The following is a 25302-nucleotide window of genomic DNA, read 5'->3' on the forward strand; positions in this document are numbered from 1 at the left end:
TTTGTGAATTTATTTGTCATGGAATTAAATTTATTGCTTACATGCAGAAGCTTCCTCCAGTACTTAATCTTCAAGAACTGGAACAGTACAGAGACAAATTAAAGCAACAGCAAGCTGCTGTAAGTAAAATTTTCCCATGTCCCCCTCAGGTCATTTGTTATATTGACAATAAGTATATCAAGAAGTGGAATTGAAAAAGTTGATTTCATTTGTTAAACACATGAAATGATAAGCAATCTTTGTGTTGATTTTAAATTCTGTGCTTTTTAAATGGAAAATTATTTAATAAAGTCATGGTTGTTAAGTACATTTTGAAGAATCACATGTTGACTATTTCTTTAAAAAATGACTTTCTCGGTTCAGCTCTTCCAATATACTGGAAGGTGAGCAATACTTGTTCATCACACTACTGACTAGTGTTATGCCATCTCTTGCTTTGAAGGATTTTTGGCAACATAAAACATAATGTTTTTTAAACTCTTTAATTTAGAGTTAATATTTTGCATTATTTTTCATTTGCTGGTTTGTTAATTCTCCTCAAGAATTTCTACTGAACACTGATATGTAATTATTATATAGTAAGATTAATTATAACCATGACTAATAACTATAATGTATAGGGGGTAATCAGCTGCAGTTTCTGAAAGGTACTAATTACATTTCCGGATTTTTTCATACATTAATTCAGTGCACTTTTAAATGTGAACAGTATGATATGTTATATTAAAATATTAGGTGAGGCATTTGGGGAATAGCTGGAATTAATAAGCCTAGTTTTGTCCTTAAATGAAGGAAATGTACAGAAGGAAAATACTGGACCTTCTACATGGACAGCTTCTTCTGTCTTCTAGGACAGCTTTTCCTGGAATAAACCTCTGCTTACAAAACTTTTATAGTATCTGTTGAACAAATGGGTATCCTTTAAAAGGCAGAAGGAAAGAAAAACAGAGAGAAGATTGAAATAGCTGTTTTCTTCAGAGAAAAGTCTTAAGAGGACATCTGGTGGTGACCTAGTTTTGCTGGGAAGCACACTCAAGGCTCGGAGTGCATCAGAGAGACATGCTGAGTAATTCCCATGCCTGGTGTCAGGGTCTTGGCTGTTGTACACGCAGCTGCAAACAGCTCAAAGCCAAATATTCTGGCAAGGACCGCGTGTGCTGTTCCTCCTGCTGTCCCCCCAGCCTTCCTGCAGCCTTTCCTTGCTTGGGCCTCCTTTGCACTTCCCTTAACCTAGTCTGAATGTGGTTCTGCTGTAGAAAGGATTGTCGTTGGGGTTTATTTTCCTCTTTGGGAATTGCTAACATTCATCTGCATGCTGTGCATTAACTCCTTGTGTAGTATTTCTGGGGCAGGGTGGAAGACTGACACATGTTTTGTTTTCTCAAGTGTTGTCTGTTTATCTTGTGATAAATCATCTCAATTACTGTCTGTCTTAAAGGACACTAGTATTCTTCATGTAAGATCATATTGCAGCATTACATATGTTCTTAGTCGATCTCCAAAAATGTCTTGACCCTGATAGTGAAGAGATCATTAGAACCAGGACTCAAGAAGTCTTCCTGCTCGTTGCGCTGCCTCTCAGATCAATGCTTCGAAAAAGAACAAATGCTGCCTTTTTCATTAGCTGTATTCCAGTTCCAGTACATGCATTTGTAGCTGACACATGAATTCACAGTAGTGAAATAGAGATAATTCCAGCTTTAAAATTTCTGTAATAAACAGTGCTGAAGTGACTTAAGTAAAAGAGTTCTGACTGATCTTCCACTTCTTGCTGCCTTTTACCATGTGCTTTTCTACAACTGATCTTGGTCACATCTTTGCCCTAGGGGTCAGTATGAACTCCGTGTTTACTTGTAGCTTTTACTTTTCCATTGCAAGTTTCCATTTAACTGAATGCATTCAGACCCACTCGAGATGTCTTTGCTGTGTGTATCTTCCTGGGTTTAATCTGAGTAATCATCTTGATACAGATAATTTGAATCAGGGTTTTTTAGTTGTACTTCTGTTTGGTTCCATTTTAATTAATAGGGAGGTAACCATAGCTGTGCTTTTCTTTCATCAGGAGATGAAATAGAATCTTTTTTTTTTTTTTTTTATCTGATTAAGGAAGAGAAATATGAGATCCCCTAATGCAACACTTTGTCTTCCACAGATTGAAAATTGCAGCCAATTTCATGGCTAAAAATTGTTATTCTGGATTCCAAATGTTGAAAATTAAAAAATAAGTCATTATAATTATATAGAGGCTGCCAAAAGGGATGGTACAATTTGGTCATACTGGAGAAGATGACTTATCCAAAAGAGAGAGAGAATACAGTAGAAGCTCAGAAAGGCACTATCAGTAAGATTAGCAAAATAACAAAAATTGTCTGTGGCAGGTGCTTGATAGAGTTGAGAATGTTCTTTATGAGCAATTGAGAACCTGTAAAACAACAACAAAAAAAGTGGTGTACAAAAACTGAGAATGAAATGTGGCTCCTTTTATTCCTGTGTTCTGCTCGATGAATCCCGTTTACATTGAAGCATCAAATGATCAGATGTGAACTAGGGGACTACATGATTTGTAAAACCTTTAGGAGAAGGATATACTCGCGGGTACGAGGCTGCATGGGAGGAGATGTTGGTAGGGAAGGTAACAATTTTCACTGGGTATAGCCTGTGCACAGAAGGAAAATTCAAAATCCCAAGATGTTACAGACCTGTGTAGCTTTTTACTTAATAATATCCTTTCTTGTCTTACTTTTCTCTGCATAGTGGCTGGGTCTTGTGCTGCCCTGTGGAAGAAAGCTGTGCTATCTATAGAAATGCTAAGAAAGTTTAAAATTTGTTGATTCTTGGGCTTTTGTTCCCATTTTAAATTCAGTACAGACAGCAGTTCTCAGTAGCATTCCAGTTACTGGTAGTTCAGTACAGTGGATAAAATTCTAAAATACGGATTCTCTATATGAAAAAGAAAAGGTTTAATGTGTGCAGGGTGAATACTTGGTTTGGCATGGGTTTTATTTAATACAGTATCTGTTTGAAAGGTAAGCATCCTCAGGGCTAATTTAGATTTCCAGGGTGTACTGTTAACTTAAATTTGTACTGTAGCAGTAGGCTAAGCAGAATGTAAGCAGCTCTAGTGTTCCATATGATTTCTCTTTTTGCTTCTAGCATATTCTAGAAGCAGAAAGGTGAGGGATTAATTTGAAAATGCCAACTAATTCCTAGAGGGAATTGTAAACATGTATATGTATTTCTTTCTTGCTACCAAAGAAAGCTGAGTGCCATTTTTAGGACTTTTAGTATTTTGTGGTGTAGTTATTAATAAATATGATAGGGAATCATAAACTGCTTATGCAACTTTAGCATAGGGACTGTCTACTTTATTGAGAAGGCTGTTTATTAATAATATGCTCTAATATTCTCTTTTTGAAGGTATCTAAGAAAGTCGCCGACTTAATTCTTGAAAAGCAGCCTGCATATGTTAAGGTAAGATAACCAATAGTCACTTTCTAACTGGATATGGAGCCTCAGTTTGTCCAGGAAGTCCGAGAGCCAAACAAAGTGTAACTGCTTTAGAAACATGCAATAAAACATGAGTGTGACTTCTCTCTCCTCACTCCCTAAACATAATAGGACAATCAGGTATCATAATGCTCTAAAGAAGATGGTTTTTCTACCCATCTATTTGTGATAATGCTCCTATACATTTGGTCAGCTCAGTCTGATTTTTATCTAATCTTTCCAGGAAATGACAAGAAGGTTTCTGCGGAGGAAACACTCTGGATTGTTATCAAAGTAGTCTGAGAATTACCGCATGATAGGTAGTTCTCCGTGTCTCAGCTCCTTGCATAATGGTGCCTTTTTAATTTGCTCCCTATAATAGTCCAGCAGTACTTGAATTTGGTGACCTCAAAGGCAAAATGCTGGATTAGTTTTTTTTTTATTGTATCTAATACTGGCAGAAGATGATGTCTGTCATTGCAAGGGTATGTGAAATGCCCTCAACAACTAATGGCAACACTAGGATCCTTGCTGAAGAGGATAGAAAAGATATTGCTTTGCTACTTTGTAGGATGAATTATTCTCTCTGCTTGCAAAGTTCGTGTCTTGTGTTGTCGCTGCTAAAACTACCTCTATGGAGATCTTCTTCCTTCTCTGTTAATTTTCTTCCTGCTCCATCCTTTCCTCCCCTGCCGCCTGCTTCTCGCCCGACACCTTCTTGCTGCAGGCTGGGGCTGGTGCCCCCTGGCCATGAACCTCTGGTGGGTGTCATGGAGCTGGAGCTTTTTCCTCTTTAGTCCCAATGGCAAAACAACTTCTGCTCGCTTGCCTTCCGTGCCCAGACGTCCAACTGGTCTTGCACGTGCAGTTTTGCTGGATAGCAGGAAGCTGGTGTGGAGTGCAGAGGGGTGAGCACTTCCTGCTTCCTCCTGTGACAGCTGGAGGAGGAAAAAAAAGCTGGAAGAAGAGAAATACTTTAGTTGGAGTCAAAGGGATTGGGTGGGAGGCTGGGTCGTGCTGAGGTCCAGTCTATAAGACAGCGTGGAGTGGGCAGCACCACTAGGGTCTCTGTGTCAGACCAGACCTCGCTGGTGTTGTGCATGTTCAGAACTAACAGCGTTTTTGCATGAATGCTGCTATTTTGTGAACTTAGTAGCTTCACTTGGAAAGTAACCTCTCAATCCACAGTAGTTTCGTAGAGAATGTGCTTCTCATTTTTGCAGTGTAATTTTTAAATGCCAAACGTAGATGGACGTAGATGGAATTTCTTATCCAAGCAATATCTTCGTGAGGCATGTTTCTGTGTGTGATTATATTAGCAGGCTTTCTGGTGCTTCCAAAGGAACACTTCAAATCCATTATGTGAATGAGAATCTTTAAAAGAAAAATTTCAGGTGTATATTTCCCTGGTTAAGTGAATGCTGTATACGACTGTGCGTGTTATGTATGGACACAGGCTTGTCCTGTCAGTAGACTTAAATAGCAGAGTTCTCTGGCAATGCATTTCGTGGTAAGTCAAATTCAACACCAAATTACAGTAATAGGTTGATAGAAGAAAAAAGATGCAGTTTATTCTCTGTGTCCTGGGCATGGTGTTACCACCGTGCAACGAAATGTGGAAGTTATGGTTTGTACCCCACTTCTGGTCTAGCAGGCACCTGTATGGCCTATGAAAGGTAGGTCACAAGACCCAAGGGAGTTGGTTTAGAGCTTCCTCCTCCCCTTCAGAGGAAAGGGAGCAACCAATGGGTGGAAAATAGTCTGGCTATCAGAAAAGAAAAAAAATATTCAGTCCTAAATGCAGAACTAGAAGTTCCTTCTCTGGGGACACTTACGCTGCACAGCCTCCTGGTGGCTCTCCATCTGGCTACATTTAAGGAACAAACGTTAAAGAATCTTTGCAAGAGCCAAAATTTGAATGGAACGATGCCTTACGAGGAAGGTTTCCTTGTGAAAGAGGAAGCAATAGTCTTTTGCAAATGCCACAGCTATTCGTAGTAGTTTTTTTTTTTTTTTTTATGAAAAGGATATTGTAGATGCTGAGGACAGTAATGTTTGAATTTGGTTTCTTGAGGTATGATGCAAATAAGTAGCTAAGCTCTATTTTTTCCAAAGGTAAATTGGTAACATCAAGGAAGAACTATTTTATTGACAGATCCAGCCCAGTGATTTATTGGATTTGCTTATATCTCTGGAAACTTTGACCAGGAGATGATATTAAGCTGAATTAACTTTAAAGTAGTTTTAGCTTGTTGTATTTTTAAATATGCAGTTTAATTTTCAAAGTAAGTCTGTCCTGTCCCTCTGGAAGGTTCTTGATGTGTTTTAGCATGACTAGCAGTATTTTTTTTTTCCTTTAACATGGGGTGAATGTTCACATTTTTGCAATGCAGTTCCTAACAAAAACAATCCTAATATGTATATAATAAGCTAGATTATTATATTCAAAGCTAGATTATTATTGCATTATATTCAAATTATACTATGTTCTTCACAATGTCAAAATCAAGCAAGTCATGCTGCCTGTGCTAAAGAGTTTTCAGCTGAAATTCAACAGGATACAATTAAGGTTCATTAAGAAGTGACATCCATTAAATTGCTGGAACACAAGTTGTTCTAAACAAGAAATTGCTGTGTGATTTTTTTCATACTAAACTCCAGCGTGTTAATGCAAATTAAGCCTTATGCTTCTATCTTTGAAGCTTTGGTTGTTCCATTATGGTGCATTCTATTAATGGTATAGAGTCTCTCATGCTAAATATGCTGTCTGTCAACATAGGACAAATAGATGCAGAGGATCCCACTGAAACAGATTTCAAGTATGTCTCTTCAAAAGAAGATTTTCTTGCATTTTAATGTTTAGTATCTATAAAATGACAAATAAATAATATATCAAGTAAATGGACAAAATTACTGAAGAAAAATATTTCAATAAATCCTGCTAATCACTGGTCTTTGCTAATATACTGCAAACCTTAGCTTGTTTTAACTTGTTTTCTATCTGCAGGAGCTTGAACGTGTCACTTCATTGCAGACAGGCCTTGAGGTAGCGGCTGTCATTTGCACAAATGGAAGAAGGTAGCTTGCCATTCATTCATGGCCAAAATTGAAAGGGGGGGAAGAAGGGGTTTAAAGGTGTTCATAAACTCTGGAAACTTGTTTGCTGTTAGTATTTCTTGATTATATGCTGAAAGGAATTAACAAAAGTAGTTAAGGATATTAAAACAAATAAATAGCAGTTGCTTCTTTTCTTGCAATTCTCAGTGAAGAGCTGAATTGACCTTTTGGGATAGGCCATTGATATCATTACAAGCTCTGGATTTTCCTAACAATGCCAATAATATTTTTTCTAGCGTGTATTTGGAGGTACCTAGATAAAGTGTATTTGAAATGAGCTTTATTTTACGTGTTACTGAAAGTGTCGTGTTCACTGGCAACTTCTACAGGCACTTAAATATGGCTAAGGAGGGCTTTACACAAGCTAGTCTGGGGCTCCTTGCAAATCAAAGGAAGCGGCAGCTACTTGTTGGACTTCTGAAATCTCTGCGAACAATAAAAACATTGGTATGTATAATTGTTTTGGTTTAATGGTAAAATACTTTTCCTAATTTCTATGTAATTAAATTCTTTTTTGTTTGTTTGTTTGTTTTAGCAAAGAACTGATGTGCGTTTAAGTGAAATGTTGGAGGTAAGTTCCAGCCAGTTCCTGCCCTATTTCGAAGCTACTGTAAATCTACTTTTGTCAGTTATTTTAATTCTGTCTCCGCCTTCTTTCCTGTTTCAGACAAACTATGTTGTGTGTGTGAGGAGAAAAGTATTTTTTTTCCTGCTGTTCAGGTTTTAAATGTGAGAAATACTTAGTGTCAGCCTAAATAGTAGGAATTTTTTTTTTGTCAAAGACTCAATCTTCTCTTTAGATCTGAGTGCTGAAGCTGGCATTAATTCAGTAAGAGTGTTGTGAAGTCTCCTTTCCTCCCCACACACCCACATATTCTTTTTCTGGTGTTGGCCAGAAATCTTGATATTTGGAAGAAAAGAAAGTTGAGATTTAACTGACTGTTAATATGTTTTGTTTGGATAAAATACTCCTAGTGTATCACTGTAAAAGTTGATATACAGGCTCCCTACTTAGTATTTTATTTTTAAGTATGGGTGCTTCTTTCCATATTTGGTGGATTAACTCTTTAAGATTCAGTTACAGGAGACATTGCAGCATTCAGGCCAGGTCACTAAAATCCTGTTTCTGCAGTATCTTTACTGCCCAGCAATGTAGCAGAGGGGGTAGAACAGAGACTAGACCTTGTCTCAAGGTGATTAGATTGTACAAAAGTCAATTTTGTGAACTTATTAGCAGTTAGATTTTTAATCAATTTTTAATCAATTCTGAATTGCTCATTTGCAAATATTTATGGTTGATATTAGATAGAACATCATTATGATAATCCCTAGTTATTCCTTTTTGGGGGTTGACTTTTCATGCTTTAACTTTTATGTTCTTTGAATCTAGTTCAATCTTGGGTGGTATAACTTATCTCATTACATTTAACTATTCTTTATCAACAGCATATTAATTCAGCCAAGGCAACATAAACATTGTCCTTTGCTCAGGAAGCCCTGGGAAGTGAGCTTGCCATTTCCGTGCCTTTCTGTGCTGCATGGAAAGTCAGCTCTGCATTCCCTACTGGTAGGAGTTGTCTTTAGACAGAGGTGTGGATGTTACATCCACACACATACCCTAACATCAGGTTACCATAATATTAAAAAGCATATTAAATATTAAAAAAAATCAAGACTTGAATTCTTCTTTCTAGAGAAGTGGAGTTTTAGAACTCCCAAATAATGTATCCCATAGGTTGGCCAAATATTTGTCTTTACTCCAGAGGAAAGTAGTAGCTTGAAATACGTATGAAGGCTGCTAGGAACCATTCCGAGAAGAACATTTTGATGGTGTTCCCAATTAAAACAGACCAGACAGGAAGCCGTAGTAACTTACAGAGGTCAAGTGCATCTGGAATACGTTAATAATAAGTGTTGTGCAAGTGGCCTTTCTGAGGCGAGAGGCCAATATGTGAGTGTGGTCCCAAAGGTCACATTCGTGTGTGATGAGCACCTTGATGTAAAGTGTGTGAGTAAATTCTTGGTTGTCTTCACCAAGAGACCATTGTGCCCAGAGGGAGATAATCTGAATAGAGCTGGCTTGGAAAGAGGATGTGCCTGCGTTGTGCTGAGCTGGCCTGTGGAGCCTTCACCCTTTCACTAGACCTGAGGGATGGAGTGCCAGGTCTCCAGTGGAGAGAGAAGCAAAGAGCTGGAAATGCATCAGTCATTTTAGGCCAATTTACTGTTCTGTTTTCATCTAATGGCTGGTGTTTTTTGTAACTAAACTTGATCTGCATTAGAATGTTTCTGTTAAAAACAACTTCATTTCAGAAAATCCCTTAACAATAGCAGCTGAATATAAATTGCCCTCGTGTTTTCACTCTTCACTCAATGACTTTGAAATTTCTGTAACAGCTTTGCGTTTGAGCTCTCTGAAGCACATAATGTGTGTAATTGGAAGGGGGAAAAAAAAAAGAAAAAAAAAGTGTGTGTGTGAGGGGGTGCTTTGAGCTGTTAGAGCAGGTTTTCCTTCTTCCCGAAACCTTTCTGGCACAATAGAAGACTAAAATAGTAATTATACTCAGGAGATGAGATTGCCTGTGTTTTGTTGGGAAGATAATTGTGGCTTTATGTTTGGGTGAGGATTTGAGTGTTTTTGTTTGTTTGTTTGTTTTCCTGTCCTCTTTTTTTTTTTTTTTTTTGGTCCGAGCATCTTCCTGTACTTTCTGGTATATTTCTGTGCAATATAGAATATTCTTCTTATAACTTGGTGCAATTTTTCTGTATTTAAGTATGTTCCTCTTTTCCTACGATCTTTGAGCTAGTTGCCTTACATTCATATCCAATTCTCCTTAGAATGTGTCAAACTAAATAGAATGTGTTTAATAGAGGAGTTTCTCCGTTTTCTCTTTCTATCATTTTGTGAAGTATGCCTGCACGCTGCTTGTGCCTGAACTTGCCTCTTTGCCTCTTTTAGGTCATATTGAATTAACAAACATGTGAGAGTTAACTGGGAAAATATTGTTATTTTGTAGTAAGAGCTTTCTGAAATATTTTGTACAAATGCATAAACGAAATGGAGTCAGTTGTGTAAGATAACGCAACACGTGTAGACTTATTAACATGCTCTTACTTTCTAATTTAAAATTGCTTAAGCATGGAGTTTAAGTTCTGCAACACAACCTCAGTAATGTCCTTTTAGTTTCATACTGCACAGGTGAATTATTTTGTTCTTCGTATTTATACATGCTTAACAATAATGAATGTTTCAGTTTTCACCTCAAAAGTGACATTAGCTTTCCACTGTATTTTATCCTAAGGAAGAGGACTATCCAGGAGCTATCCAGCTGTGCTTGGAATGTCAGAAAGCAGCCAGCACTTTCAAACACTACAGTTGTATAAGGTAAGGTGGCACTGTGCTGATTTCAGCTTCTGGGTGACATTTATTTGCAAATGTTATAAAACAGTGATGATTAATTCTCAGTTTCTGAAGCAGAACTTTATGTACTAGAATGAATCTAACCATAGCTAGGTAGTTTGGAGGGCGGTAATCTACCCTACTTCTTGGCAAGGAAATCAACTTATGCAGAGTTTCATGCCGCAGTGGAGAATTTGCTTTCAGAACTGGAACTAATTCGTGTATCTGCAGTTTCTGGCCTAGAAAGGCATGTTTTTTAAGGAGAAATCAGAGGTTGGGATAAACTTTAAGCTCAAACAACAATATAGGAGTCAAATGAAAGGAATTCTGATATTTCATGGATTGTGATGATCATTATATATAGACTAGATTAGATGTTCTTTTTTGTTATTTTTAATTAGATTTTTAAAAATTTGTATATGAATTTTAGCATCATTTGAACTCCTGTCAGAATGTTCTCTTACTTCCCAAGGGTAAAATCTATAACAATGCGTGGTTTGTGCCAACTTCAAAATAATTATATGTAACCTTTGATTCCCATTTCAGTTTTGCTTTTGAGGTATCGTTGCCTTGGAATCAGAAGGTGCAAGAAAATAATTGTATAAAATTAGAAATTTTATCTTGGAAATGAGTTTTATCTACTTTGAAGAATCAGGTTTAAAAACTGTTTCTTGCATTCTTCTTAATTCCATAAAACTGGATGTAGATTGAATATACAGTAAACCCTTGCCAAAACTTGAAACAACTCCCCCTCAATTAAAAATTTGAATCCCTTTCCTCTATAGTAGGGAAGGAAAGATATTTTTATTCATGCAAAAGAAGAAAAATGACGTGGTGGTATCTCTGTCCTTCACAATTCAACTCTTGAGAAGCGAATGGCTCCTGAACAATTTTCTGCTCTGCCTGACTCTGCCTTCTCTGGAGAGATGAACCTTACCTGGGTCTCATCAACGGGGCTTTCATTCGTTCGTCAGCTCTCCTCGCGGTTTGTTCCAGTTGTTCTGTGGATGCAAGCAGAAATCTCATTCATTCTGTGAATCTCCTGCATTTTCTTCTTTTGGAGAAATTAGTAACATTCACCTTGAAAAGGCAGCTTGAACTCTTAGATTCTTTTCAATGTTTGTTTGGAAAAACTTGCTGTTTAGAGATATAAGTTAACAGTCTTTTTGATTAAACTTGCTTTTATATAAATAATGTGAAAGTTAGTACTATTTTAAAGTACTATCTTTTAAAGTACTATCATGCTGTTTGTACTTTTTTCAAGTATTTTGAAGTTGTGCTATTTTAACTATCCTAACATACTGCGAAGAGTCACAGAAAATAGCTATGAACGTTGGCTTTATTATTGCTCTTAGAAGGATGTCATTGCATCCAAAGAAAACAGTCCTTTGAAATAAAGAATGATAGAAAAATCTGTTCACACACTGTGCGTGGTAAAACTGTCCTTTGATTTTCATAGCCATGTAGACGTTTAATCAGTTCTGTTTTTGTGTGTTGATAAAGCTGATTTGCTCTGAGAGCTTCCACAGTTGTGGTTGAAGTCATAAGTGTAAGTTATTGTTCAATATATGTTCTGTTTATGGCTCCAGGTCTTATGCTGCTGCTTTGCTTTGGGATAGGTTACTGATTTGCAGTGAAAGAGCAAAAAGTCGTCGACTGTAAACGTGAGCCTCATTACATAGATTTCTGTCCCTGTGTACTGTTTTACTTCCAGAAGTCTGTGGGAAGATGGAATACTTGTTAGTAATGAATAAATGTTCCCAGCATTTGTATTTAGTCTCACAGCAAAGAAGCTGTCCAGGAAGTTGTGCAAGTGCTGACATCTTAAAAATGCTCTTTCCATATGGTCTGGAGCCATTAGGAGCCATCACCTCTGTGTCTTCCCATGGAATCTTCACATCACTTGGATTGTCCCTATGACAACGATCAGTGCACCGCTTCCTGCAATCATTCTGTAGATTTGTCCTATTAAATGATGATGGGAGTTGGGAATAGCTGTTTACTGAGTGGAATGACATTCAATCTTTCTGTCAAGTGTGTGGATTTTACTAGTTCTGTACAAGCGTAACCTAAAAAGACAGGTTCTTTAGCTTCTCTGCGCTGCTTTAATTTTAAGAGTGGCTGCTTATGCTCCTTTAAAACAGCAGGCTGGACTTTCTGTAGCTGCCTTTGTTTTCTACTGCTTTGCCCCCGGGGCAGATCAGTACTGGTGCTGCATTTCTTGCTTGCATCGTGGTCCACTTTTGTTTAGGAAGAAGTCTTTTCCATTCTACTTGTTGATTAGTTCTGATGTGAGTAGGCTCCCTTGAAAAAACCCTTAGGAAAATGTAATCTCAGGTAATAGGACCACTTTGACTATTGCATTTGGGTCTAAATGTTCCTTCCTCTGTATTGCAGTGGATGTACCTTCTAAAAATGTGCTAATTCAGATTTGTATGGGAAGATGATGCAAAAAAATCACTTCTAATAGGTTTTTTATGAATGAAATGAATGCCTCGAATTAAAGTCTCAATTATGGTAAATGGACTTTTGTAATAATGATGTGCCATTATGTCCAAGCACTAGTTGAATAATTGTGGCTTAGAAAACGCATTCCGTTTTAGCTAGACAAGGCATTTCTACAGGTCTGTTCAAAACTTGATGAGAGCAACATTTCTTATGAAATTTTCTGGTCCTGTTTCCGTCTTGCAGTTTGGCCTCCGTAACTTTAGGCCCTCATCTTGGAATCACTTGCACATATCACTGCTTACTTGAATACCTGAACGAGGGATACACAGTCATGGTTGGTCTCATAAGTATGGCCAAGAAACTTGTGGCAGTTTTACTTTGGTTATGTTTCATGTAGAGTAAGATCATTTTAATTCCTCCAGTCCTTCATCTCCTGAAGGAAAGGAAACATGGATCGTTCCACAACAGCTTAGATCTTGGTTGTTTTGCTAGGAACTGTGCAGTGACAGCTCAGATCCCTGTCTGTCCAGATCTCCCATGTCCCCAGGTGATCTATCATGCCAACAAGCCCTTCTTTTGTTGTTTTGTTTTAATAGCTTCAAGAGATAGGGACGTGGTGAAGCAGTATTTCTGTTTTTCAGGTTCCTCGTGTGAATGTATGATTTTTGTGGTCACTGTCCTAGCTGAGGAGTTTTGTATCTTTGGGACTCTTTATGTTCTTACATAGAGCAAACATCTGTATTGGGCATTTATTATATTAACTATGAAAGAGTGAAATATGTTTTAAAGTAAACTGACTGGAGTGTCTGACACACTGGCAAAGTGGCACAAGCTATTGAAAAATTATGCTGTTTTTTCTCTCTTATTGTCCTTCTCCTCTTTTAAAAATTACCTAATCTTCTCATGCTTTGTCTAAGTCATTCTGTAGTTGATTCTTCCTTTCTGTCCCAAAGTTCCCATCTATTTTTTGGTAGATGGGGAGAAAGGAAGAAAGAAAAACAACCCCAAAACTAAATTGTTGAAACCTGAAAGAGGATGCCACAAAATAAACTTGCTAATAAATGGATCTTTGTGAAGTTGTTAGTGTACCACTTGCATGAAATTAAGCATGGAGCCAACTGGAGTCTTTCAGTGCTCAGTCTGAATCAGGGTGACTTTTGCTTTTCTGAGACACTGTAGACTGAACCTTTCCATGTTTTATTCAGCTTGGCTTCATTCCCATTATAGCTAGGAGTAAAACTAATCCCTGCTGGAGGAAACCATCTGATTGTGTAAGGATGTTTGAGATCTTCCAGATGGAAAACCATAATAATGACATGTAACATGTTCAGCACATGTTGCAGTTACACTTCAGGATTTTTCAAAAAGGGTGTAAATGGATGTGCTGCCCCGAGAGAAACTGTGCTGTACTGCTGCAGTAATTGCAAGCTGAGACTTGCCTGTAAGAGTAGTGGCAGTAAGTAGCTGGTTTTTATAAGGAGCTATACTAGTGTGCAAATGAAATCAAGCAAATGGGATCACCAGCAATAATGAAGTCTTGGCTTCAGGGGCCTGGAAAGATTTTCAGCCCTACATTTCAGTAGTTGAGGAAGTTCTTCATGTGCATGGACATGTAAGTGCCCAGCAGAGCTGAAAAATCCAGGTGTGTCTCTAATTAGAAAAGATAAAGAAACACGAGATTAGCAGCAGCATGTTCATGTGAAAGCAATTGTTTCGGGAAGCAAATGTAGTCTTGTGTTTCTGTGATACCTCCTGCTCTTTAGGGCTTTGTAAATTTTCACAGTATTTATGCTAGTACAGCTGCTTAATTTGTTCAGTCTATGCACAGTTCATCTATGAGTTACATGTTTTTTCATTAATGTCAGTAGCTTCTGTATTTTAGACTAGTTGATGTAGGCTAGATTATTATACACTGGAGGTGATAGTGTATGCTCTGCCTAATTCTAAAGGTGGAAACAGGGGTGTTTCTTTGTGTACTCTGATGCTTACTGGAATAACACGAAGTGCTCCTGGAGTTTAGTTGAGCAGTGTGAAGCTGTTTTGGGAGGCAGTCTGCTGGGAGGTCTTCTGCATACGGAACAACAAATTCTTGAGTACCAGATTTGGAGGTTAATAACAGCTTTCTTTTAAAGTTTTTTTCCTTATTTAAACCATTCTTTAAATTGTTTTTGTCCAAGATATATAACAGAACAAAAAATGGGTGTATCACTTAAATGGAGAGAGCTAAGTTAGGCAGCTAGAATCTCTTCATAGTTACTCTAGGCCCTATGGGAGAAGATTCAGAGCACAAAAGTTGTCTGATATAGGTATTGTTATTCCATCAAACCTATTTCCTGTCCATGCTGAACAGAAAATCCTGGCTATTATTTGTGTTGTTTCTACCCTTCCAAACAAAGGTATTAGCCATATTTTGTGCCTTTTTCCAGCTGGTGTTCCAAAATCTTAAAAGCTAATTGTTGGGAAGGAACCATTGTGCGTTTCTTTGCCCAAAATAGCTTCTCTGATGGTAGCTATTCTTGTTAGTCTTTCTATAACAAATACTGCTCAGACAAATGAATTGATGGTCTTAAAAAGATTTTCTGAGAGTTGTATAGGTTTAAGCTCTGACTTGTTTTTCTTTGCGAGTTGAATAATCATTTTTCCTATACTTTCTATAAAGGATCCGGAGCAATGAATAAAAACGACTCTACCATAGTTTACAAAGCCCTGACAGCCCTGACCTTTTGGGGTGTGTTTTTCTTTAGACCTGAGTGCAGAATCAAAACATTTAGAGCAGCAGTTTCTTGGGGACTGTGAACTTTGAACAGCTGGGTAGATGCTAGCAGGGATGGGGTGCTGCCTGGGACTTTTTTACCCTGCTGTCAATATAAGGTAGTTTCAAGTGTGAAGAGTACTGCAAACGCAAATAAGTGCCCTTCAATAGCAAGAGCAGTTTGGTGGTGCTAATCTGACACAATAATGGCAGATTAGTGGTACATGATGACTGTGTTGTGACTTGGTAGGAAGAAAATGTGCTTTTTTATAAACAAGAAACTTTAATATGATTGGCAGTTTGATTTTAAACTTTTCTTTTTTTCATTAATAGTGAGTTGAATTCAAAACTGCTTGACACTTTGGAACAAATAGAGGTAAGAATTAATAATTTGATGTTCAGCATATGTTAGTAACTTAATGTTTAGATATTCAAATGTTTTAATGCAATGTTATTAGCGGGTAGAGTATATTTTCTTTGGTCTGCTGTAATCATTGCCATTTACTCAACATTTTGCGACGAAATATTAAATGCTGTATAATATGGTATCGAACTTGAGACCAGCTCGCCTATGGTGCCAGAGCTTAGTGATAAAGCAGTCCAATACAGCAGGCACGTAGCATTTGAAATACTGGAGGTGCACAGTGGTTTTCAGTCCATAAACTCCTGTTAATTCGGTATACTCCTTCTAAATACTTGTGAAAAGTAACCATGAGCAGCAAACCTCCTGCCCATAGCGTGGCTAAGCTCTGCAGGAGATGAGTTTCACTGGAAGTTTTAGAGGTCAGCAACCTTCCGGGCAGGACCAATGCTGAGGCTTAACAAGAGAGACTTGAATAACTGCAACAATCCCATAAAGGTATAGAATTAGCTTAAATTTGTAGGCAATATCATCACAAAACAAATGAGTGTACAATGGTAAGTTTCTAGCTGGATTTAGATGGTTTAAAAAATAGCCTTTCTTGAACAATAGGATTCTGGAACAGCCTTATCAAGAAGAATTTCTTTTTTCTTAATTCTATTACTAAATAATTTTGATCTTGAGCGTGGCAAACTCTAAGAAATCTGTTAATGTAAAAGTGTATAATGTGTAAGTAGCACATGTACATGTATAGTACAACACCATGAAGGAAACTAGATGAACTATTCCAGCAGATCTTTGCTCCTCTACTTGTGTGCTCTTTGGAAGTCAGATTAGTGCAGGTATTACTCTACCTTGTCATTTAATCCCATGTACAATTGGAATTTTAAAAAATTTCCTTTATTTCTGCTTCTGCCCTTTCACTCCCTTGCAAAGCTTTCTATCTTTTATTGTATCACTGATAAGTGCCTCTACTCAGTCTGTGGCTGGTTCAAAAATATAATATGACTGATTTCATCCCGTAATCTCACCCATGCTAGCCATTAAACTCATTTTTTCCAAGATTATTTTATCACTTGGGTTTCATTCTCATTCCTTTAATTTACTTGCCATTTATTCCTTAGGAGCAAATGCTGATGTTGCTTAAAAGGAGACATGCATCTGCACTTCCTTTCAGTTACAGCTGTGCAGAACAAATTCTGCCTGCACAAAAATCAAGTAAAATGAGCTGTGTTCATTGGTGTAAGCAAGTCAGAGCTAGTTCAATAGTTGTACCCGAGACGTTTATTACTTGAGAATTTGTAGAAACGATTTTTTCCCTTCCTCAAAAGTATGTTTTCTAGTGGAATTGATTAGCACCAAATATACAGGAGAAGTTAGTGTCAGGTCATATTGACATTCATAGAGTGATCTTGTGCAAATATATACTCCAATTCATATAGACTTGTATTCCACTAGGTAATATTTTAATTACTCTTCTCAGTAGTTGAATGCTTAGATCCATTTTTTTGCCCCGGGTACTTTACATTTTTTTACATCAATATTACTCGTAAACTGTGTTACAAATAATATTCAAGATGGTTGTAGTAGAAAGGATCACAGAAAAGTATGTGTGAAAGGATGAGCGTACTCTGATTAAGAACTCTTTGATCAGTGTGATATCCTTGTTTTGTCTTTGTGCAGCTGTTCTGCATGAAATAAGGGAAGAAAAAATATAATATTTTGAAATTAGTGTATGTTAACCTTTTAAAGCAATTCTGACTCTTCAGCTTTGTGTCCTTTTACCATTTTGCTTAGAAAGATAAATGCGTAGTTTCTGATTGTACTCTAGTCTCCTTTTTCATCCTCAAAGAAAATACTGACTTAGAGAACCAAATCTTGAACCACAAAATATCTGTGGATTTTAATTTTAATCAAGTAATACCAAGAATATTTTTCAGCAGAATAAATTATAAGTTGGTAATGACTAAACTAGCTTATTGAGCGTGGATTCTGCTTGCAGGAGCAAGATTACATTGCCAGATGAGTAGTTAATAAGTGAAGTGAAGTTAGTAACTGAAGTGGTTTTAGCGACTAGCAAAGAGAAAAAAATGTCTGCTAGGTTCATATTGATTCCTGGATTCTTTTCTTGCATTGCTGATTGAAAATAACTGGAGTTAAGCTGTCTCTCCTTGAATATTTTACAGGAACAAAGTGCAAATTATGTTATTAAGTTGTACAGGCAAATTCTCAGAAACCTATTAACTAGTTATTAAATACTTGGACCTACTTTATTTTCTCATTCAGTGGATGAACATCATTTATTGCAAAACTGTTAGGTGTTTTTGTTCGGACAGTGCTCTGATGACAAAACTAATAATTTCATGTGTGCATGTGTGTATGTTATTTGATTTTTTTTTTAACTTTTTTCCTGTGGCTGTTTGTTGTGCTGGTATACTATGCCCTAGGTGATCTGTTCTTTTTCACGATCAACTTGTTAGCCAGGTAACGTTATTCCCATTTGCCCACGGTCTGAGGCTTCTGAAGCCTCAATGAATGACTTGTTTAAGGTGGAACCCCTATGGAGAGTTTTCTTTCCTCCTCTGCAGTTTTTGTAACTTGGTCTAGTGCGGATTTTCCTTAGCAGGAGTGAACTGGTTCCACCAAGTTATAAGTCCAGGAGCTCTCATCTTATGGTATTTGATCTTCTTGGAGCAAATGCCACTTTGTCACCTTTGTTTTTGGGAACGGTGGAGCCATTTGGCTGACAGAATAGAATCGCAGCTTGCAGTACTTCAGTCTGAAAGAGTCACATTTGAGCACCTGAAAATAGAGGTATAGTGTACAGCCCTCGCTATATCATGGACGTTACTGTCAGCATTGCTTAAACAAGCGCCCTTTACTAATTTGTGAGTGTATAATTTAGCTAGTTTTTAAGTGTTTGACACATTTTTGTCTTTGTTTACATAGGAACAATTGGACGTAGCACTCTCCAAAATATGCAAGAACTTTGACGTCAGTCATTATACCAAGGTTCAGCAGGCTTACAGGTTACTTGGGAAAACACAGGTTAGTCCTCGTGTTCTGTGTCACGGCACGTAGAAATAAGTCATGGGGGAACAATGTGAAATGTGGAAATTGATATTTATAGTTTTTAACATTTAATACTGCATTTACATTTATATTGTTTTATACTACAACATACACTGTTAGATGTGGCTTATCTGTAACAAATTTGTATTTGTACTGTGTTTATAATGTTAACTTGTGCTGCATTTGGACATGTGAGTGCTTTTTCTTTTTTATTTCAGCTAGGTCCTCATTACTGAGTCATGTACAGCGTCAAGCTTGCAAAGTCTATGTGTGCAGTCACGTTTTGTGTTGTATCTGAATGTGACCGAAACCAAGAACTTTGAAGATGAAAGGAGTGGGTTTTTCTGTTTTGTTTTTCTGGCAGTAAGATGTAGCACAGCACATCAGGGGTATAGTGTGGACATGTCCTAGTCCACACCTCTGTGAACTTGCAGCTTTTATTGTAAGTAGCAGTAGGTCTGAACTCTTCTGTAGGATGTAGTTCTCTTTTGATGCCTGTCTTGAGGCTTTGGGTGGTTTCTGAGGAGAGACCCCTTGGCATTCCGCAGCAGGTACTTGGTGGGGCAGCTGCTACCTGGATGCTGTGGTGGCAAAGGGGGTTGGAGAAGAGGAGGCCCTGGTGGCAGTTCTTGTCAGCGACCATTTTGGACAAGAAGTTGAGGCTATAGGCATGATGATACCAGGAGAGCAGTGCTATGCTGCCTTTTCCTCCAGAGAGTTTTAGTTGGCTCTTTCTTCCTAATTAGAACCATTCTGGTGAAGCAGGGCTCATATTCTGTGGCGTCACTGTAATAACAGTGAATCTTTTCGATGGAAGAGAAATTGATTTCTTGCCCTGCTTGGAAAACGTGTAAAATTGTTGAAGGGCCTGAAGATTGCAAACTAATGTCAAGAAGATTCATTATGCTTTTCCTTTCTACTACCTTATATGAGATCTATGTATTGAATGAGAAACTTTAAAAGGAAATCTATATGCTGAGAAAGGCAGATTGTTGTTGTAGAGAAACAGTTTCTGAACAAAGCATAAGATCAGTATTATTTTTCACTTCATGGGGATTTTTAGCTGCTCTTTCTCTCCATGGTAGCATGGCTTGTTTTTGCCTTTCCTGTCATTGTTACTAAAAGGTGCATTTTGAACTTGCTCTGCAACAAAATTTAATTGTATCATGATTGAAGTCTCTCCCATTTCCTTCTCATTAAACAAATTCACAGGAAAAACTCCAGCACTCAATCTCTTCTCGTTTGCATTTGTCATTCTGTTTTCTTTGTCTGACTAATTCAAGTTTAGAGTAGTGGGTAAAACAATGATTATTTGCAATTGTGTTCTGAATTGGATAGAAGCAGAATTGCTTGTTCATTTCTTATGGCAAAAATGAAGTTGTCTTGTTAATAGCTGAGAAGAATATCAAGTAGCAAGTAGTGAAACAGAACGTTTTCAAATCTGTAGGACCCAATACCTACCACTATAGAATATCAACTACTTTTTCATCAATTCTTTTACAGCATATATACTGATTGTGTTATACATGTGACTTTACATATTTTTAATAATATTTAATAATTATCATATATATTGTATTGAATGTGTTTTTTTGAAATAGGGAGAAGATGCGGGGTGTCTGAAATGAACTGTGTACAATTTTTTCAAAAGGATAAATTCAGGAAACAGCCTGACCTGAAACTTGGGCTTGATTATGGAAAAGCTTAAATTATCATTTTGTTACTTTTTATTCTTTATTCTTCTGAAAGAAGGTTTTACTAAACAAACTTTATATTTAGCTCTTATTGTGGGCATGAGTTCTGTAAGGACAAATTTATTGGTGTGATATACATGCCTGTATGTCCTTCAAGGAAAAAAAACTGGTCATGCCAAATGAATATATTAAATCTGTATGAATATATGAAAGAATTTTAATTGTGCTTTTAGGTGCTAAGTAAAAAGGGAATATTCTTTTAGTTGGAAGTGTTTCTTGGAGGGAAAATAGCATTGATCTTAACCAATTGCTTTTTGATGCATTCCTGATTGTGATTGTGACATTTTACTAGTGATGAAGCCAGAAACCTGGTCAGTAGTAGTGGAGGGAGGCTGGGTGTCACAGAACGAGTTACGGGGGAGGCGGGTGGTACAACTGCACTTCACTTGGGGGAAAGAAATAGTACTAGGTTTTATTGATATGGAAAGTCGTTTCACGCAGTTCTGTGGCAAGGTCACATGTTATTTATTGCATGGGGGTTCAAGATACACACAGAATTATCAAGGAGACCCTCCTGTTGAGTCACCAGGTTCAGATTGGACCCGCTCGCTTTCCAAACTCCTCCTGAGAGGAGTCTGGGTGCGGCCGGATCCCATCCTAGTCCCAGGCCTGGTCGACTGTTTATGACTAAGGGATTTTGTGCACAGTTACGTCAGTAAAGTTAACAAGTTCAAAGGGAGAGCACATTATAGCCACTTACCACGAATCTGTTAGAATGTGGCAAGGATCTCTCAGCCCCAGGGAGCCTCCTTGAGAGAGCCCCTTGCTCGAGGGGAGATCCTGGCGTGCAGCCCACTGCGAAGTCCTCCCATTGAGGGACAAGGCTGTGACGTATGACGAGTTGAATCTTGACTGTTTGATTTTGTTTCCTTCCTTTTCTTTCAGACAGCAATGGATCAACTACATATGCACTTCACTCAAGCCATTCACAACACCGTGTTTCAAGTAGTCCTTGGATATGTGGAGCTCTGTGCAGGAAACACAGACACCAAGTTTCAGAAGCTACAGTATAAAGATCTCTGTACAGTATGTGATTTTTGCCTATGTGTATATTTTTGAATCTGAATTTTTCCACACTGATACTTTTACACTACTAAGTACTCAGTCAGTAAAAAACTACAGTTTCTTAATTTATAGGATAATTGCGAGAAAGGTTATTCACTGTGTAATGTTACTTTGATTAATCTGATTCTTCGTGCTCTGATATTAGTGCACGTACCTTCTAAATAAATACAAAATAAATTTTAGGATGTGAACAGGAGACTATTACTTCAAGAAAGAAGTTGAAAGAAGTTGCTGGGATCAGTATAAGCCATGAAATTTGTTGAAATTTATTGTAGCTTTAGACTTAGGCTCCCAATTTCAGTAATATATTATTTTCAAGTAAGACTTAATGTAATGATATTTACCGAATTAGAGACTTCCCATTATTTCTAAATTTGTATTAGGTTTATTGTGCTCTTGGTATCAAAGTAAAGGACAGTTATCGTGTGAAGATGGCTGAAGTCTGGTGATGGTCTCATTGTGGACTGACTATAACCATGACTTTAATATAGATTTTAAATGTTGCTTCTTGCATCTATGTATTTTGTTTTTTTTTTCCTTAAGTTTTGTTCTTAGAAAAAAATGCTCTATTGAGTAGCATGTTTTGTTCATTCTTCAGTTTCCTTCACCTGTGTTCTTACTGCTACACCCTGAGAAATTTTTCGTAAAATCTGGGAGAGTGGAGGGAGAGAGTATGGGATATTTTAGGTGGTCCTAACATAGAAAATGTTAAGTTTTAAATCAATGTTGAGAGTCCTTTATGAAGCATAATTCAATCACAGACTAAACCATCAAATACTTTCATATTTTATCAACTCCATATCTTGCCTGTATCAGTCACAATTTATTAATTCAAAGTAGAGTCACATGGAGATTAAAGTTAATATTCTGATCAATCTTCTCTTCTGTCATGTCTTGGATCTCCTGGGATTACACAGCTTCAACTAGTAAACGATGCCTCTGCACTGCAAATCACTTTATTTTAAAGGCACTCTCCCTTTTTACTTCAAAGACTTGCAGAATCCAAGAGCCTTTATATGAGGGAAAGTGGGCCATGCAAAATTAATTTATTGGGAGTAATTGACATAGCTGTTAATGAACCAAATTAGTAAAATTCCAGGTATTGCACTTCATTGAGAAAAAAAAATAGTTGAAAAAACCCACTGATTTCCGTTCACCATTCTGCAGTTTTCTCTTTAGTCTGCTCTAAATTTTGAGGAGGTTTTTATTTTCATTTTTTACAGTTTTTGAAGTACAGTTCTAGCAAGTTTTTCTCCTTTATACTTCTAAAAAAAAAAAAAACCCTTTTATTTGCCATGGTTTGTTAATGTTTATTACATTAAGCCCAAATGTTTATATTTGGGAACAGTGCTATGAGCTCCTTCTCCCATTTTATAAATTATGAATTGTGTGATCCCTGCTCTTCAGAGTGTTCAAGGATTTCTCATATTACAGGAAAGTTTACATTTTCTGATTCACCATGGCTTTAGTAACATTATTACCTTGTTGTATTTTCTCCTTATTTTTACTTCTGCAAAACCCTCATGAGATGCATAAGACAAATACTGCAGTAATTTCCTTTAAACTTAGTGAAATTTCTTTAGTGTGTTTGTAACAATTAAGTATTTAGGGACTGGCTACAAAGGGAAATTATAAGGTAAGGACAGATATCAGGTATTAGCTTCAATTCAATTATCCAGGATTTGTAGGAAACTGTATGTTTTTTTTCATCATTTCTGCCTCTGGGTGCTGATATTGCCCAGATCTTGCAGATACTCTGTGATGCAGCAATTGCAGTCTTATGATGGAGAGAGAAAAAAAATAAATAGACTTGGCACAAGATTGTAAGCTGCGTGTTCAGGCTTCCTTTTCCCCTAATGGACTCGGTATTCTAAGATTTTCAGATCTAATTTTCAAAAGCAACTTTTTTTTCTTCTTCTTTTTCACACCCTTGATTTATACAACCTTTAGGGTCTGGTGCTTCTGAAATGCTGTTATTGATGCGAAACAGCTTATAGGGTATTTTTCTCATTTAAGATAAGTGGGACCTGTACAGTAACCAGGTTGCAGTGCATCTTTGAAAATCAACGCACTGAATATCACAGCAGTTCCATCTCCAACTTCCTACAGAGGAAAAAAACCCCTAGTCTTTCGCCTGTTATATTTAATTGTGAGAGAATAAAATATTAAGACTAAAATAGCAGCCTTATTTTCTATCTAGTTTGAGTTAGGACCCTTTGCAATCAACCCACTGTCAAGCCAGGATGCTCTTAATGTACAAGTGGCTGTGGAGTGCTTACCCTCATTAAACACCAGAAGTCATATAAAATTAGTCTTCCTTTTCGGGTAGACCTCCTCCTGTGTTTCCCAAAAAATCTTTTTAAATGAAGCCATTTAGTTCATTAACTCATATGTATTTTTGTGCGTGTGGAGTGTAGGGATTTTTTTTTGTTTGTCTGTGTTATTTATTTATTATATGCCTATGCTGTTTGAGTCATTGCTTCCTTGTTGAGCTTCTCTTGTCCTAGCAATTCACCATACCTCAAATTCTATGTATTTTCTACTTTTGAATTAAGTCCTGAAGCAGGGTAGAGTTCTGCTGTTTCATCTTTAACCTTTCTTTTTTTTTGTCTTCTATTTTAATTCTAACATAAGGAGTTAATTTTTCTTAAATTTATATCCTTAATCTAAATGGAGCTATCTTGAGATTTAATAGATGATCCTTTCTTGTATATGCTTGTTAACCACCTTGAATTCAACATATCTTTAAGTCCAGTGGTCTGGAGAACCTCAGTTTTTATTTTATACCTACCGATATATTGGTAGATCTATTAAATGCATTTACCTTATATCTACCAGCCTCTAGAAAAGTAAATGAAATATCATTTTGGTAATGTGTAATTCCTTATTTTGGGAGTAGTATTAAAATATTTAAAGAACTAGGAAATATTTCTTTAGAGCAAAGGAATATAGCTTTGAAAAGGCTGTTACTGTATTCCTATAGTTGAGTGGTCCAAACTGTTGTTTTCCTCTACAAGTGAAAATGAGGTGTTTCTTTAAAACAGTAACAGTGCCATTACCTACCCAGTTGGCAGAGGAAATTATTGAAACAGGTGTTGAAATGGCAGGAGGGATTATTGTTTAAATGATAAACTTCCCCTAATTTGTTCCTCGTTTAGCAAAGGTATGTAGTGCCTGCGATTAATGCAATCAGTGCAGATCTACTCTCAAGTGAAAGGTGTAGGTTTCGTTTTAGGAAAAAGTGCCACTCTTAGTTTGTCTTGTAGTTTTTTTTTTTTGTTTGCTTGTTTTTGTGTTTTTAATAACAGGGAAGAGTTTTTATCTGTTTTCTTCTGGTGTATCCAGGATGCCTAATTTATATACTCTGGTTTCATGGGGGAGAGACCCAGAATAACAGTTTCTTTAAAAGAATCTGGTAATGATTATAAAAGCATAATGATTAGTATTAGGTCTTCAGAGACTTTTGCTAGTGACACCTATTAATGCTAAAGAATGTTTTTTGTGAGTGCTTAATCATAAGCAAAGTGTAGGAGAAGATGAATGGCTTGAACAGGAGTATATGTAGGTTTAGGAAACAAGAGAGTATGACTGAATAGAAAACATAGATGTGTACTTCATGTATGTGTGTGTGTGTATATATATATATATATATGCACACATATATATATATATATTTTAATTCAAAAGCTGAAAAGTGTGAAGGACTTCAGTGGTGCATCTGCATTTAGGAGGAATGTTTATTATCAATTAAACTTAATATCCATTTGGTTATTAAGGTTTTGGTGCAGTTCTTTGGTGAGGAGGGGCACACAGTACTCAGCCCCAGCTGCATCAGTGATTGAGCAGA

General features: G+C 37.0%; 1 protein-coding gene across 2 annotated transcripts in view; it reads left to right on the forward strand.

Moving 5' to 3' along the window:
• Positions 1-25302, forward strand: part of VPS50 (VPS50 subunit of EARP/GARPII complex) — an 81018-nt gene that overhangs the window by 12250 nt on the left and 43466 nt on the right. For both annotated transcript variants that reach the window (XM_088533462.1, XM_088533463.1), the window contains exons 4-12: positions 48-119; positions 3418-3471; positions 6494-6564; positions 6933-7050; positions 7139-7174; positions 9906-9988; positions 15537-15579; positions 18514-18612; positions 21276-21416. In XM_088533462.1, coding sequence (XP_088389588.1) covers positions 48-119; positions 3418-3471; positions 6494-6564; positions 6933-7050; positions 7139-7174; positions 9906-9988; positions 15537-15579; positions 18514-18612; positions 21276-21416 — 717 coding nt within the window. The remainder of the gene's footprint in view (positions 1-47; positions 120-3417; positions 3472-6493; positions 6565-6932; positions 7051-7138; positions 7175-9905; positions 9989-15536; positions 15580-18513; positions 18613-21275; positions 21417-25302) is intronic.

Source organism: Tinamus guttatus, unplaced genomic scaffold (assembly GCF_059628265.1).
Source record: "Tinamus guttatus ecotype Peru unplaced genomic scaffold, ASM5962826v1 Tinamus_guttatus_pri_ptg000503l, whole genome shotgun sequence".
NCBI classification, from domain to species: domain Eukaryota; kingdom Metazoa; phylum Chordata; class Aves; order Tinamiformes; family Tinamidae; genus Tinamus; species Tinamus guttatus.